General features: G+C 25.0%; 1 protein-coding gene across 1 annotated transcript; it reads right to left on the reverse strand.

The window, feature by feature from the left end:
• Positions 1-5,872: 5,872 nt before the first annotated feature.
• Positions 5,873-8,220, reverse strand: LOC111296575 (cell division cycle 20.2, cofactor of APC complex-like). Its single transcript, XM_022890957.2, has 5 exons — positions 8,005-8,220; positions 7,626-7,904; positions 7,028-7,297; positions 6,341-6,928; positions 5,873-6,255 (listed from the first exon to the last, which is right to left on the reverse strand). Exons 1-5 carry the CDS (start codon positions 8,062-8,064, stop codon positions 6,115-6,117), a joined length of 1,338 nt encoding a protein of 445 aa, XP_022746692.2. The 5' UTR covers positions 8,065-8,220; the 3' UTR covers positions 5,873-6,114.
• Positions 8,221-15,379: the final 7,159 nt, after the last annotated feature.

Genomic DNA, 15,379 nt, shown 5'->3' on the forward strand with positions numbered 1-15,379 from the left:
GAGAAACAATGACTTTAAATGTTTAAACAATGTACTAAAAGGTTACCTTATTTCATAACCTACAATAATAACATCCTGCAGCAAGTGTGGTATTTCCTCTATTTTGTTGATGAGAAATGTAGACTCACCAAAGAAATGAGAAAATCAAGCCAGCTTGATTTGAAATTTTTAATAATTAAAGCCAAGTTCCTCTATATTAAAATAATCCAAGTTTTTCATAAGACAATTATAAGACAGAACAAAAACTAATAAATATTAAAAAATAGACAATAGTATGTAATAATATCATATGCATTATCATTCATTTTTAAGAGTAAATCAATAATGTTTTATTTTCAAATAATGCAATTAATTTTTTTTTTTTAGAGTAAAGAATGTAGTTAAATGTTAATCTACATGTTTGTTGATAAAAAATCTCATGAAAACTACTTTACATATGCATCTATTATTCTCTATAAGCACCCATACTTGAAAACAAAGATTATTTTGAAATAGAAAGATGCAAGTAAGCATTAAATAAAACATCTTCCTACGAATAATTTTTTGTATGAGATTGGTGCATGTAAAACCAATGGTATAATGTCATTGTACATGGTATTGCCACTTAAGGCTTGCAAGTAAATTTGTCAATCACCATTTCTAATAGTATTATGAAACAGAAACCTATTTTAGAAATTAAAGTGATTATCGAAAAAGCAAATTTAATGTAAATATTTGTAAGTTAAAGATAAGATATCATTAGCACTTACAAAAAAGAATAATAAATGCTTTTGTAAATTGTAATTTTATACTTTGCTAAATACGAAGAAGAATACATAAAGGTAGAGAAAAAAAAGAAGAAATATAATTGGCTTTTAAGAGTTTCATTAAGTTATTTGTTTTAATATGTGATATTTGATCCTTTTAAATTTAAAAATAATCAAATAATAGAGGATTATTATGAAATCTCTAAAAATAAAAATTAAATTTGAGAATTTGAAATTTAAAATTTAAAATTTAAAATATTTATTTAAATTAAATTAATTTAATTAATTAATCTATAAATAACCTAAATATATATATTGCAACATTTGGAATTTTTTATTCAAAAAGATAGATATATATTTAGATTATTACAAAAATCCATTCTAAAATATCATATGTTAAATTTTTAAATTTAAAAAGATATTTCTAGATTATTATGAAATTCATTAAAATTTAAAAATATATATAAATTAGATTTTGTTGATAACAATATTTAATTATTATTTACAAATTTTGTTGATAACAATATATTTAAATTATATATTTAAAAAAATATAAAAGATAATTATATATATTTAAAATTTTGTATATTTAAAAAGATAATAATATTTATTTATTTATTTATTATTATTATTATTATTATTATTATTATTATTATTATTATTATTATTATCTTACATATCATTTAAAAAAATTATTCATATAAACGTTTACGTAATATATTTTATCAAATATTTATATGTATTATAATATTATATTATATATAATTGAACTTTATAAAATTTATAAATAAAAAATTTGCAAGGATACTTACTTATAAATCAAATGAAATTGACAATAATTTTATAACATCACATTTTATCCCAAAAGGGTTTTGAAATACTCTGAACTCTAAATACAAGGAAGCCATGGAAAGAACAGTTCCCGTGTTAACATGTCAGCCACGTTTTGCTTGTCACATCATCAAATCTAACACGTAATAATCTAATTAACTGCATCTTCATTAATGAGATTAAAAAAAATTTCAAATCAGTAAATTCCAAGTGGACACTTTTTCTAAAAAACGACAGAACGTTACTTGGAAATCTGTGATCCAACTTTGTTTATTAGCTGTTTTTTTTTTTTTTTTTGGCCAACGTTTGTTAGCTGTTTCGTGGCGGCGACGTGTTGTCATCATCCACGAAAGTGCTTTTCTTGGTTGATAGGGAGACAATGGGTGTTGCTCACAAATGCACTCGTATCATTAATTCACATATTAATTTTTAGTTATACAATTAAAATTTTAATAGAGTCGAACGTCAATTTCAATAATATATTTATGTTGAAAAATTAAAATCGATTTTCCATCATTTTTTTAATAAAAATAAGAAACTTAATCAATTAACATAATTAATAAATAAATATCCATAGAATAACCAAAAAAAAAATTAATACACACGAAATATTATCAAAATATTAAAATTTTTTAAAAAAATAAATATTATATTTACTATTTTGTGATTATTGTTTTTATTATTGATTTTTTGTGCTATGTTAAGTGTATTGTAATTTTTTTAATTTTTTGATCAATTATATGATCTTTTCAATTTATCATATATTATAATTTTTGTGAAAATAAATTTAAAAATTATAATTTTTAATAAAACAATTTTAATTTTCTCTGTATTTAATATTTCTATTTAATATTATTATATGTTTGGAAGATTTTAACTTTTTATTTATTATTTAAACTCTTTCTTTGATAATTAATTGAGCTATTCCATTGGATTGTCTCCGTTTTAAGACAAAAGGAATTGTATTTATTGTTATTGACGATGTTTAACTTATCGGTGATTATTGATTATTGATATTTTATATTTTATTTTTATAATTTTTTTGGTGAAAAATATTTATTTTGAAAACAATAAAGGTAAGTTTAAAAAAGAAAACAAAAAAAAAATCTCAATTTTTTAAATTTTTTCTTCCTTTTCCTTTTTTAAAACTTTTTTATAGAAAATATTATTTCTCAAAAATATATGAAAATTAATAATTAAAAAAATCACAATTTTTTCTTTTGTTTTTTCTTTTTCTTATATTTTTCTAATTTTGTTTAAAGAAAAAAAAAATATCCTTAAAATTAAAAAATTAAAAAAAAAAACAATTATGGGTGGCTCTGTAATTGAATAAAAAATGTCATTCGATTGAAATATCAATTTAATTAATCATACAATCCCAATTGAAACTCAACTTTAATAGTATACTAGTTAGAAACCCTTGCTCCGTTTGAGAGTCATTTAACTAACATAGCAAGTCATTCAATAATAATAACATAGTGATAAGTAGAAGACAATCATTCAACTAACATATAATGCATTTATATATATAGTTTACATATGATTCCAGCAAATACATCAATCATAAACATAAATGTTAAATTCTTGGAAAAAATTTTTTATCCAAAAGTTAGAGTTGGTTTTGGACCAAACAACAACAAAAAATAATCAAGTAGTGTTAGAAAGAAGAAATTAAGATCTCAATATCTCAAATGTTTTACCATCATTCTAACAAAAGAACGAAATCAAAACAACATTGGCAGATCAAATTTTCACAATTATCTCCATATCTTTAAGGTCTCAAATTACCCAATGCAATATAGTAATTTAAAAATCTACATATATATATATATATATATATCCTATGTAATCATATTGCTCCCTACCCAAAAATAATATTAAAGTTAATTAATTAACGTAATTAATAAATAAACACGCATAAAATAAAAAAATATTAATAAACACGAAATTTATCAAAAGATTAAAAGTTTTTAAAAAATTAAATATAATTTTTACTATGTTGTGATTATTGTTTTTATTATTGATTTTTCGTGCTATTTAAGAGTATTGTAATTTTTTTTAATTGTTTCATAAATTATATGATTTTTCAATTTATCATATGTTGTAATTTTTGTGAAAACAAATTTAAAAATTATAGACCCCGTTTGTTTCGTAGAAAATTATTTTTGAAAAAAAAATTTTGAAAAATATTTATATTTTTTGAATTAAAAGAAAATTTCTGTTATTTAGATGAGTCAATGAAAAATGTTTTCTACTGTTTGGTTGTTTTTTCGAATTTTTTTAAATAATATTAATATAACTATTAAAATATTAAATATATACTGTTAAAATTGAAATTATTTATTATTAGAATTATTAATATTAAAAAATAATTATATTTTAATAATTTTTAATTTTAAAATACTATGTTGATATAAAAATACTTAAAATAAAACTATTATTATTCTTTATATTATTTATTAATATTTTACATTATTATTTATTATTATTTTTTATTAATATATTATATTAATAGTATATTATTTATTAATATAATATTAAAATAATATAACTAGTTAGAAACCCTTGCTCCACTTCGAGAGTCATTTAGCCAACATAGCAAGTCATTCAATGATAATAACATAATGATCAGTTGTAGACAATCTTTCAATTAACATATATTACATTTACCTATATAGTTTAAATATGATTCTAGTAAATACATTAAATATAAACATGAATGTTAAATGGTTGGAAGATATTTTTTTATCCAAAAGTTAGAGTTGGATTTGGTCCAAACAACAATAAAAAAATATTAGATAGTGTCAGAAAAAAGAAATTAAGATCTCAATATCTCAAATGTTTTAGCATCACTCTAACAAGAGAACCAAATCAAAACAACATAGGCAGGTCAAATTTTCACAATTACTTCCATATCTTGAGTTTCAAATTACCTAGTGCAAGATAGTAACTTGAAAATCTATATATATCCTACTTAATCATACCACTCCCCACCCAAAAATAATATTAAAGTTAGTATAAAAACCTTTTACGGTAAGTGCATCCATACTCTTGGACTTACATCTTACTAAGAACAATGTTCCATGATAAAGTGGTATTATGATATGTTGGGTCCTTAAGCCATTGAGAAAGGTTCTCGCTCTTTACAATGTAACAAAAATAACTTGAAACATTAAATTTCCAAGACTATTATATAATTTATGCAATTTTCACACATATATTGTGAAAATAATTCCTTTTAAAACAGTTTTCAATGCTTAGATAATGTTGCTTAAGATATTTGTTTAACCACAACATAGATGAATAGATATTTATCTTTGAATCCAATTTTAAGTACTATAAGTCTTTGAATTTTTGGATTTTTTAGATAAGTTTATTTGTAAGGCACAATAAATAGTGATTGCTCGATTGATTAAAGTTTCTGTTAGCACAACACAAGGTTTTTTCTGTATCAATCAGTATATATGGATTCAAGTTCCCTGTGTATTTTTTCAATGAAAATTTATTGTTTACATTATAGCCTATAACTTATTAACTTAATGCATTCAGAAAATATTTATCTAAAACTGATTGTTTTCATAAACGTTATGGTTGGTTTGCTTTTAAATTCTTGTTTTTCTTTTTCTTTTTCTTTCTTTGATATTACTTAATATTTGAGCTAGAAAAAGCCCAAAGAAAACATGCATCAACAATACACTATAAATAAGGCAACTTTCTTTAAAGTACTAGGAATTTCAATAGATACCTTTTTTCTGAAACAAAATGAAAAAGTTACTTGTTAAGCTAAAACTCCAAGTTTATTTATCATCATAGCATTATTTTGCGTGATTCAATAACCAAAAGTTTTGAAATGCAAATACAAGCTTAACAAAGAAATGGCTTGAGAAATTAGTTTTTACAATACAATTGGAGAAAAGAAGAGAGGCCTAGAACTCAAAAAAAAAAAAAAAAAAACTTTTCAATTATCAAAGACAAGCATAGCTCTCAAAAGATGTAAAACAACTCAAACTCCAAAGATATATCATCATTTCTCTTTACAAAAAAATAAATGGATTTCTTTTTTTTTCTATTGCCATATAATAAAAGTAAGATTTCACAAAGAAACAATACTAATCAAGTTCTCTTTCAAGCATGAAAGTGTCATTTTAGTCTAAGGCAATAAAGATAAAGAAGCACACATTCACTATTTTCCTTCTGCAAATTGACCAACAAATACTCATAGAAAAGCTATCCTTGTATGTACAAAAATATAATAATTTTATCCTTACAATAGAATATTGCTCATAATTTGGATAGAAATGGCATTATATAAAGAACTTAATATATTTCATTCCTTATGCATTTATTCACATGTAAACAATACTAACAAAATTTATAATTAACTACTAACTAAATCTCATTGGAGAAAAAAAAATTAAAACTCAATTTCTTCATCTTATATTAATTACATAATAATACTAAAAAGAATTTACGATTTACAACAGCAGCAATTGTAAATCCGCCTCTGGATGAAACCTCTTCTATTATTTCCAAATTCTCAACGAATACGAGATATATGTGCAAACGGCTCAGGTTTCACTTTCGACACATGCTTAGCCACTTCAGGAGTCCCAAACACATTCCACAACCGCAGAGTCTCATCCCCAGCTGCAGTGGCCACAGTATATCCATTTGGACTCTGGGAGGAAAAGATGAAATTTGTCAGAGCTGAAAAGAAAAACCCAATTGTGCATATAAGCAAAACAATCAATTCAAGATAGTACCTCAGCCGTGTAGAGCACTCTGGATGTGTGGCCACAGAGCTCTGCCATCTTTGTCATGGATGGATATTTCCATAAAATGAGCTGATTATCTGTAAAGCCATGAGTGCTAAGCAGTTCGCGCTCATGCTTATTCCACAGAAGAGCGCAGACCTGTGAACCAGTGTCAACTGAATTCAAGCAAGCACCTGTATGCGTATTCCAAAATCGAATGCACCGATCATTCCTGCCACCTCCTGAGGCTAACAAATTTCCCTGGAATGGGCACCAAGCAAGGGCTTTCACTGCAGCTGTGTGGTCCTCACGCCTGTGTAGCCACTGTGTTCTAGAAGTAGAAGATGCCATGGATCTGTCCCAGATAAAAAGCAAGTTGTCATTTCCTCCACTGGCCAACTGTTGACCTGAGGAAGACCATTTCAGGCCACAAACCTCCAACCGATGTCCCGTGTAGCATTCAACAAAGTGTTCCCGGACCCTAACATCATTGTTAATAATTTTAGCATCCATTCCTCCAGATGTAAGAATGTGATTGTTCCATGCTAATGCATCCACTCGTGTCTCATGCTGATGACCACAGCTCAGCGTTCTTAGCTGCACGGTTAACAGAAAAGATACAAAAAAAAAACTCAGTAAGGACACGCTAATAACATTATCAACACAAAGGAAAAACAATCAGAAAATTGGACAAACCTTTCTCTTAACTTGACAATCCCACAGCTGAACATGAGAGTTGTTCAGGCCAATTGCAATGTGCCGCCCATCAGGCGCCCAGCTGACACTTGTAATAGGACCATCTTCATAGTTAACAGTGACAAGTTCTGAGGCGGAACCATTTGAAGCATCCCACAGATATACTTGGTCATTTAGAGCAATTGCAAGCACATTGTTACATCCCCAATCAAGTAAATTCAAGTAAAAATCATCCAAAATTTCAGGGGCATCAAGTGTCCTGTCAGCAGTCTGCAAAATCAAATCCCAAAACAAACTACAATTAGACAAAACACATGCACCTCTATCAATCCGATATCTCATTCTTGCCAATCAAAATCTTATCCAAATGCCAAACACTAGTTAACCCCAATCCTATAAAAAAACCCATTTAGTTTTTAATTTTGTTCTTCCGTTCCTGCTTCCTAAAAAGTAATACTATAAACAACAAAGTAAAGAAATGACTAGAATCATAAAAATCATACATCATATAATTCAAAAAAGACTATTGAAGAAAATTAGAAGCTTGGGTTTTTTACGCATTACGTCCTAAACCAAAAGGCAAGTAACAAAAACGAACCTGACTAATATGCCGCTTTTTCTTGATGGGTTTGGACTGATGAGGGGAACCCGTTTCACGGTGGACCATACCATTACCATCCAACGTGAGTGGCTTGTTCTTGAAAGCCAAAATCCTGGCTCGGTTCATATTCAGGGCCTCAGATAACCGTTTCTTATAAGCTTCTCTTGACGGAGAACCGACAACATGGGGTTTCCCAATACCTTTTCTCCCTTCTGTCAACATGTAATGAGCATACCCAAAGTCCATTGCCGACCGATTTGGTATGAACCTATCAAGCTATTCAAGAAAACACATAGAAATTGAATAAAAATCCCAAAAAAAAAAAAAAAAAAACCAAAGAACTGAAGAAATTTCTTTTTTTTTTTTTTTCACTTACATCTTCTTGGGTGTTTCTTCTCTGGAGAAGAAGTTCTTGAAGTGGGGTTCTTGAACGCATTCTTTCTTGGTAGAAAAATCTAACAATCTAACAAGTATATCGATTCCTGACTCTTCAACAGACTTAGATTTAGAAGTCTTTCGACTCAGGACCAATATCAATCTAAAAAGTGAAGAAATTTTTTTGGTGCTTTCTATATTATTGAATGCCTTTTTCGTGCGCTGCAAGAGTCAAGCAGTTGGATTTTATTTAATTTTGAAGCTTGAATGCTGCCCTTTGGACAAATCTACGTGGCAAAAAAAAAGTACATAGAAGGCAAGCTTCATTTAATGTTATCTAATATTTTCTAATTTATTAAAAAAGCAATACAATTAATGAAAATTTTCCAAAATATTTTTTTTTCATATCTAAGATTAAGTCATAGATTCTCTTTTTATTACTGTAAAGATTTGCAAATTTTACAGGCAAAAAAAGTTTAGATTTTTTGAAAAATATAAAATAATTAAAACATATCACTTATAATTAATATTATATAATTAATTAATTACAATTTAATATTATATGGTGTTCATAACAAATTGAAACATATCACTTATAACGATTTGGTATGAACCTATCAAGCTGTTCAAGAAAACACATAGAAATTTAATCAAAAATCTCAAAAAAAAAAAAATCAAAGAGTTAAAGAAATTTCTTTTTTTTTTTTTTTTCACTTACATATTCTTGGGTGTTTCTTCTTTGGAGAAGAAGTTATTGAAGTGGGGTTCTTGGATGCATTCTTTCTTGGTAGAAGAATCTAACGATCTGAAATGTGTTTTGATTCCTTACTTTTAAACAGACTTAGATTTAGAAGTCCTTCGACTCGGGACCAATTTCAATCTAAAAAGTAGAGAAAATTTTTGGTGCCTTCTGTATTATTGAAATGCGTTTTCCGTGCGCTGCAAGACTCAGGCAGTTGGATTTTATTTAATTTCGAAGCTTCATAGCTTGAATGCTGCCTTTGGATAAATCTACGTGGCAAAAAATTATTTCAACCGGAAATCGGTTTATACAAAAGTGAGCTGAGGTTATTAATATTACTAGCAAAATATCCGTACATTATTGCAAGTTATTTTTTTTTGTTTGTCATATTTATTTAATTAATCTTTTATTAAAAAGTTCACTTAATATAAAAATAAAAAACAAAAGATAACCCAAAAGCAAGTAGAGATGAGATGTGGTTATTTTCATAGCCTCGTTTTTTTCTTAGAAATTATTTAATTTTTAAAAAAATAAAAAAGTGAAAAAACCAAAAAAGAAAAAAGTAAAGAAATAAAAAAAATAAGAGCTTATAGAGAATGACATAGAGTCATTTTCATCAAATTTAAAATATTAATTTTTTAAATTAAGGTATCAATAATTATTTTATTAATATAATAGATAAACAAAATTAATAATAAAATATAAACTTTTATATACCTCAAAATTGGTAAGGATAAAATATCTTAAATATATTTTCATTTCAATCACCTCTTTTTTTAAAAAAAAAAAAAAAAAAGAAGAAGACTTATTTTAACTTAATATTGATTGAAAAAAATTCACCTTTTTATCTAATTGAGATGGATCAAACTTGTCAAATATAAATTATTGTGACATCTTTATGAATCGATAATATTTATTGTAAAATTGATCTAATTAATAAAAATGAAAGGAAAAAAGTAAAACAAAGTTGCGATGTGGATACCTTGATCGATCTTTTTTTTTTAAATTAAATTAATTTAATAAAAAAACCAAAGTAAAATTAAAGAAATAAAAAATTTTATTAAATTAAGGTATTAAATAAAGATCTTTTTAATATAATACATATAGATAAATATAACTAATAAAAATAAAGTTATATCAATGATTTAAAAAAAATAAAAATTAAATCTCACTGTGATGACTGTCATAACATATAGTTTTGTGGACCTATCGCTAGATATAGATTTTAAGAGTCATCATCAATTTTTTTTTATTTAGATGCAATTAACTATCTGACTGAATCTGTTTCATTTAAATATGAGTCTTAAATTTGACTTAAATATCTTTAAATAGTAAATTATAGTCCACGAAACTAAAATTTAGGTTCGGGAGTACGATTACGCATGAAAAGAGTTATAACACCCTCACGCACCCATTCAAAATATGGTATCGGTTTGATTTCAGGTTATCCAAACATTAAAACATATTTATAATTTACCAAATAATTTTAACAAAAGAAAATTTTCTTATATTATTCTAATATGTTGGTAATAATTTAAGACTATTTTCTCACTTCAAAAATATTCAAAGAGACTATTTATCATATTTTGAAAAGGTTCCATCATTGGATTCATTTAATTTTGTTTATATAAGTGAATTTTTATAAACTTGGTTTAGAGTTAGAAGTATCCTACAATATATTGGTAAGAGTTTCTGTTGAAAATTATATTCCAATATGTTGGTAGAATTTTGTAAATATATATATATATTATTCAAAATTATCAAAAAAATTATAAGGCTTTCCAATATGTTAATAAAACATTATTTTTGAAAAAAAAATTTTGGCCCTTCAATATGTTGGTAAGGTTTTTCTTAAAAAGTATTGCTTTAAAAAAATTTAAAATTTGTAAAGGTTTTCACTATGTTGGTAAAACCTTATTTTGAAAAGAAAATATTAGACTTATAATCTGTTGGTAAAGCTATTTTATTTAAATATATCTTATAAAAGCATTAAAAAAAAAAACAAACCAATAGTAGAATAAATAAATAAGATAAATAGAAAATAAACAAAGTACCTGCAATCAGCTTAGCTTGGCTTGAAAAAATGGATAAGCTTTAGACACAAAAAAGGCTAGGCATGACTTCAAGCTTGGTTGGAGGCACAGCTCGACTTTTAGCCAAAAAAAACACAAGTTAGTTGAATGGGGTCATGATCGGGTTTGTTTGATAATATGATAAAACACGTGAATCTAGCTTTATGAATGTTCAAAATGACACCGTTTTTGGTAAGGTATAAAATGACCAAAACCTTTTTTTTTTTCCTCAGAAATCACCTACCCGTTTTTTTCTCTACAATTTTTTTCTTCTGCTTATTTTTATAACCTCAAACCTACAAAAAGGTAAAGACAACTGGAAACCAACAGGAATTCCATATTTCAACCATCAAAATCTTCAAAGTATTGTTGAAAAATTTAGCGATTTCCTAGAAAACCCAAAAAAGAAAAACTTTATAGAACCTTGAATCCAAAACCAAAAATCCCTAAGAATTAAAACCCAATAGAGAATCAACCCAAAATATCAAATCTCAATTCCAAAACTCCCATAAACCAAATTGAACCAAAATACCTAGAACCTAAAATCCTTTGATTTGCTAAGCTTTTTTCTTTTGTATAGTTTTTTTATAATCTACATGTATGTCTTTGTGGATTTGAGCATGATTTATAAGCGTTTTTACGAAAATATTAGGGATTTATCATTGATTGTCATGGATTGAAATCTGTTAGTGGGTTAATTTTCTGGCTTTTAGAACCTTACTCTGATTTAGGGTTTTGATTCTTGTCAATGTTTTCTTTTTTAATTTTGTTTCCAATTCCATGCAACCACGATTTTTAGGATTGATTTTCTAAAAAAATATTGATTTCGTTTATTTTCTTTATTTTTTTAAAATAATTTTTTTATTAATATTTAATTAAAACAGAAGTGTAATTATAAAGTGGGCTCAAAGCCCAAATATCAAAAGGTACCCTATATTAGGCTTAAAGCATAGAATCAATTCAAGGTCTTATACCAATTTAAAGGCTCGATCGACACCTTGAAAGCTCAAAATACCCAAATCAAAGTTCAATTATGAGCCCCGGACGAAATGAAATGTCTAAAATTGCCCATTTTGTACATTTCTATGAAACAAGAATGACACAAAGATATAGACAACCATTGAGTTCAATTTAATTGAAGCAATTTTAAAAGAATCCTCTAAATAAAGGTGTATAATTTTTAAAAATTTTTAAAAAACTCTTTTAAATAGAGGTATAAAACTTAAAAACTTCAAATAACTATTATAATAAAGGTTTAACAAAATAAACTCCTCTATACAAAGGCAAATAATTTTAAATTAAGAAATGAACTTTTCTATACAGAGAATAAACAACTTTAAATTATGAAATTGACTCATTTATATAGAGGTTAAATAATTTTAAATTAAAAAATTGGCTCCTCTATATAGAGGTTAAACAAATTTATATTAGAATCCTCTAATAAAAAGTTCAATGATTAAAAAATAAAATATGTTCCTCTAAATAAAGGTTCAAAGATTTTAAAAAGCTTTTTCTTTGAAGAAAAAAAAAATCTGACCTAAAAAAATTTCTTCTCCATCGAGAATTTGAAAATTTTGCATTCGTATTTTCTATGTTGAATCTTGTGATGTCCTAACCCTAGATCAATGGAAAAGATATCCTTATATGCAATATATGCAGTGTAAATGATAATTAATGAACTTTCAGTTGTGGTACATAGATTTTTAAGGCTTTTCCTTTGAATTCCAAACTTTTTATGTTTCCACTAATGGGAACAAAACTAACTCCATTCTTTATAATTCAAAATAAGTGCTTGTTTTCCTTTTTAAGGGATTTTTTTTTTTCGAAATCAATGTCCTTACCAAGCTTTGCAAGTTTCATCTTTGCCTTTATATCTTTCAATCCCTCCAAAGTAATGTACAATCTTCTATGATATTATTCAATTATCAATCATTATCCTAATTTTAAGACATATAAGATGCAAATCATACATTTTTTTTATTAATTGCAAAGCATTTAAATAAAAAGAAAAGGTAAGAATTAAAAGTGAGATATAGATAATGAATATCTTTATTTGGAAAGTAAGCTAGATTACAAATTACACATGACACTAAAGAAAAAAATCTCAAAAGAGAGTTCAACGAACAATTGAAAAAGAATGGACCTCATTTAAAAAATAATTATAATAAAAATACATAAAATATAAACTAAAAAAAATCAAAATAGATCCCATAAAAAAATGCGAGTCCCATATTCAAAAACAAAAAAGTGGATCTTAAGGAAAAAAATTTTGAAAATGGATCCTCCTCTTAAAAAGATTTATTTAAAAAATTAAAAAAATTACATGTGTCAACTTTAAAGAAATATATTATGGATGACATGTAACGCATAATGCATATCCCTATATATACATAATTTATCTATAAAATGGTTGAAGGCATATATAATTTAAAATTTAATTATGTATAAATATAATATTTATATTAAATAAAAAAATGGGTTTCACACTAAAAAAATTAAAAAATTTTCAAAAAATAAAAAATTTGATTGAAAAGGCCAAGATGTAAATCCCACACACACAAAAAAAAAAAAAATGCGAGTCCCATATTCAAAAACAAAAAAATGGATCTTAAGGAAAAAATTTGTGAAAATGGATCCTCCTCTTAAAAAGATTTATTTAAAAAATTAAAAAAATTACATATGTCAATTTTAAAGAAATATATTGTGGATGACATGTAACACATAATGTATATCCCTATATATACATAATTTATCTATAAGATGGTTGAAGGTATATATAATTTAAAATTTAATTATGTATAAATATAATATTTATATTAAATAAAAAAATATGGGTTTCACACTAAAAAAATTAAAAAATTTTCAAAAAATAAAAAATTTGATTGAAAAGGCCAAGATGTAAATCCCACACACAAAAAAAAAAAAAAATGATCCCACACCTTAAAAAATTTTTAAAAAATAAAAAGTATATAAGCCTCAACTTTTTAAAAATAAAAAATTTAAAATCAAGGTGTGGCTCTCACACCTAATAAAAATTTCAAAAAAATGTGAGATCCACACCTTTTAAAAATTTTTAAAATAAAAAATAAGTGGGCCACCTCAAAATAAAAAGTTCAAAAAAAAAAAAAAAGGAAAAACCGAAAAAAAATTAAAACCAAATTGTAAGTCTCGCACCAAAAAAATTTTAAAATAATTGTGGGCTCCATAATTTTAAAATTTTTTATAAAAAAAGTAAGTGATCCTCACAAAAAATTTTAAAAAATTAAGACGTGGCAAGCCAAAGAATAGCCTGGTTGAAATCCGTGGCATTTATATTATTATTACAACTTTATTTTTTACCATCGGTACTCTCATTTTATTTTGCGTTTTCTAAGTTTGATTTTTTATTTTTATTTTTAAAAATAAAAAAATAAATATTTATACTCTAACCAAAATTAGAATTTAATTTTATACAATAATTTAAATAAATCAAATTTATATATTTTTCAAATTTTAAATTTTAACTCAAAATATAATAAAGTAAAAAATTCACCATTAAATTACTGGCATAAACTTTTTTTAATTCCATGAATCTTTGATATGGTATTTTTATATTTTTATACTAAAAAATTACCAAACACAAATTTACTATTTAATTTTTATTTTACGTTTTGTAAAATAAAATCTCATTTTATGAATTTTTATTTTCTCAATACAATTTTATAAAATATAAAATGATTATTTGTACCATGCTTATTGCATGTGTTTAATCGAATAATGTATGATCTTAAGTATAACTTGGTTGCCAAAAGATTTCGAGATAAGTTTACTTGTCATATCAAGAAGCTTATGAGAAAAAAATAAAATGATATATTTTTCTTTTTTTTTTAATCAAATTGAACTACAAAAAACCATAAATGATATTAGAAATATGCAAATAAAGTATCCAGAAAGTCCCCCCACCCCCAGAAAAAAAAAAATACGCTTGATGGAAAGAAAAATAAAAAGAGAAATGCACATTTATTAATTAGCATTAATTTTATAGCTCATTACAAACAAATAAACCATATTTGCACTATTTCATTGAATGTAGCTTTTGTATGATGGAAAAAATAAAATAGAAGCCAAGCTTCATTTAATGTTATCTAATATTTTATAATTTATGAAAAAAGCAATATAATTAATGAAAATTTCCCAAAATATTTTTTTGCAACTGACAAAAGAAATTTGCAACTATGGTCAGTTGAATTAATAAAAATTAAATATTTTATTTATAAGATTTAAGTTTGATTTTGCTATTAATAATCTCTTTTGATGTTAATTTATAAATCAAATAGAAATTTTTACTTAAACCTATTACATATCCTAACCTTTAAATATAATAATCTCCCATCTCTTAAACATTTTAATTAAAAAAATCGTAGTATTAACCACTTTTATCCATTTTTGTTTAGTTTGATATTAATGAATAAGAAATTAAAAATTAATTTTAAAATTTTAAGTTAATCTAGCGTCTGATGATTTAGTCAATACTTTAGCCAAATTTAGCTAAGGTACAGACAAGCTCACGCTAAGCAATTTAA

This window comes from Durio zibethinus, chromosome 12, assembly GCF_047325235.1.
Source record: "Durio zibethinus cultivar Kanyao isolate XHJ-2024 chromosome 12, ASM4732523v1, whole genome shotgun sequence".
In the NCBI taxonomy this organism is placed as follows: Eukaryota; Viridiplantae; Streptophyta; class Magnoliopsida; order Malvales; family Malvaceae; genus Durio; species Durio zibethinus.

Bases quoted from the DNA above. Each gene is read 5' to 3' on its own strand.
- LOC111296575 (XM_022890957.2), bottom strand. From the start codon at position 8,064: ATGCGTTCAAGAACCCCACTTCAAGAACTTCTTCTCCAGAGAAGAAAC. The intron at 7,905-8,004 runs GTAAGTGAAAAA...TTTCTTGAATAG, and splicing joins GAAGAAACACCCAAGAAGAT to CTTGATAGGTTCATACCAAA. The intron at 6,256-6,340 runs GTACTATCTTGA...TTTTCCTCCCAG, and splicing joins GAGTGCTCTACACGGCTGAG to AGTCCAAATGGATATACTGT.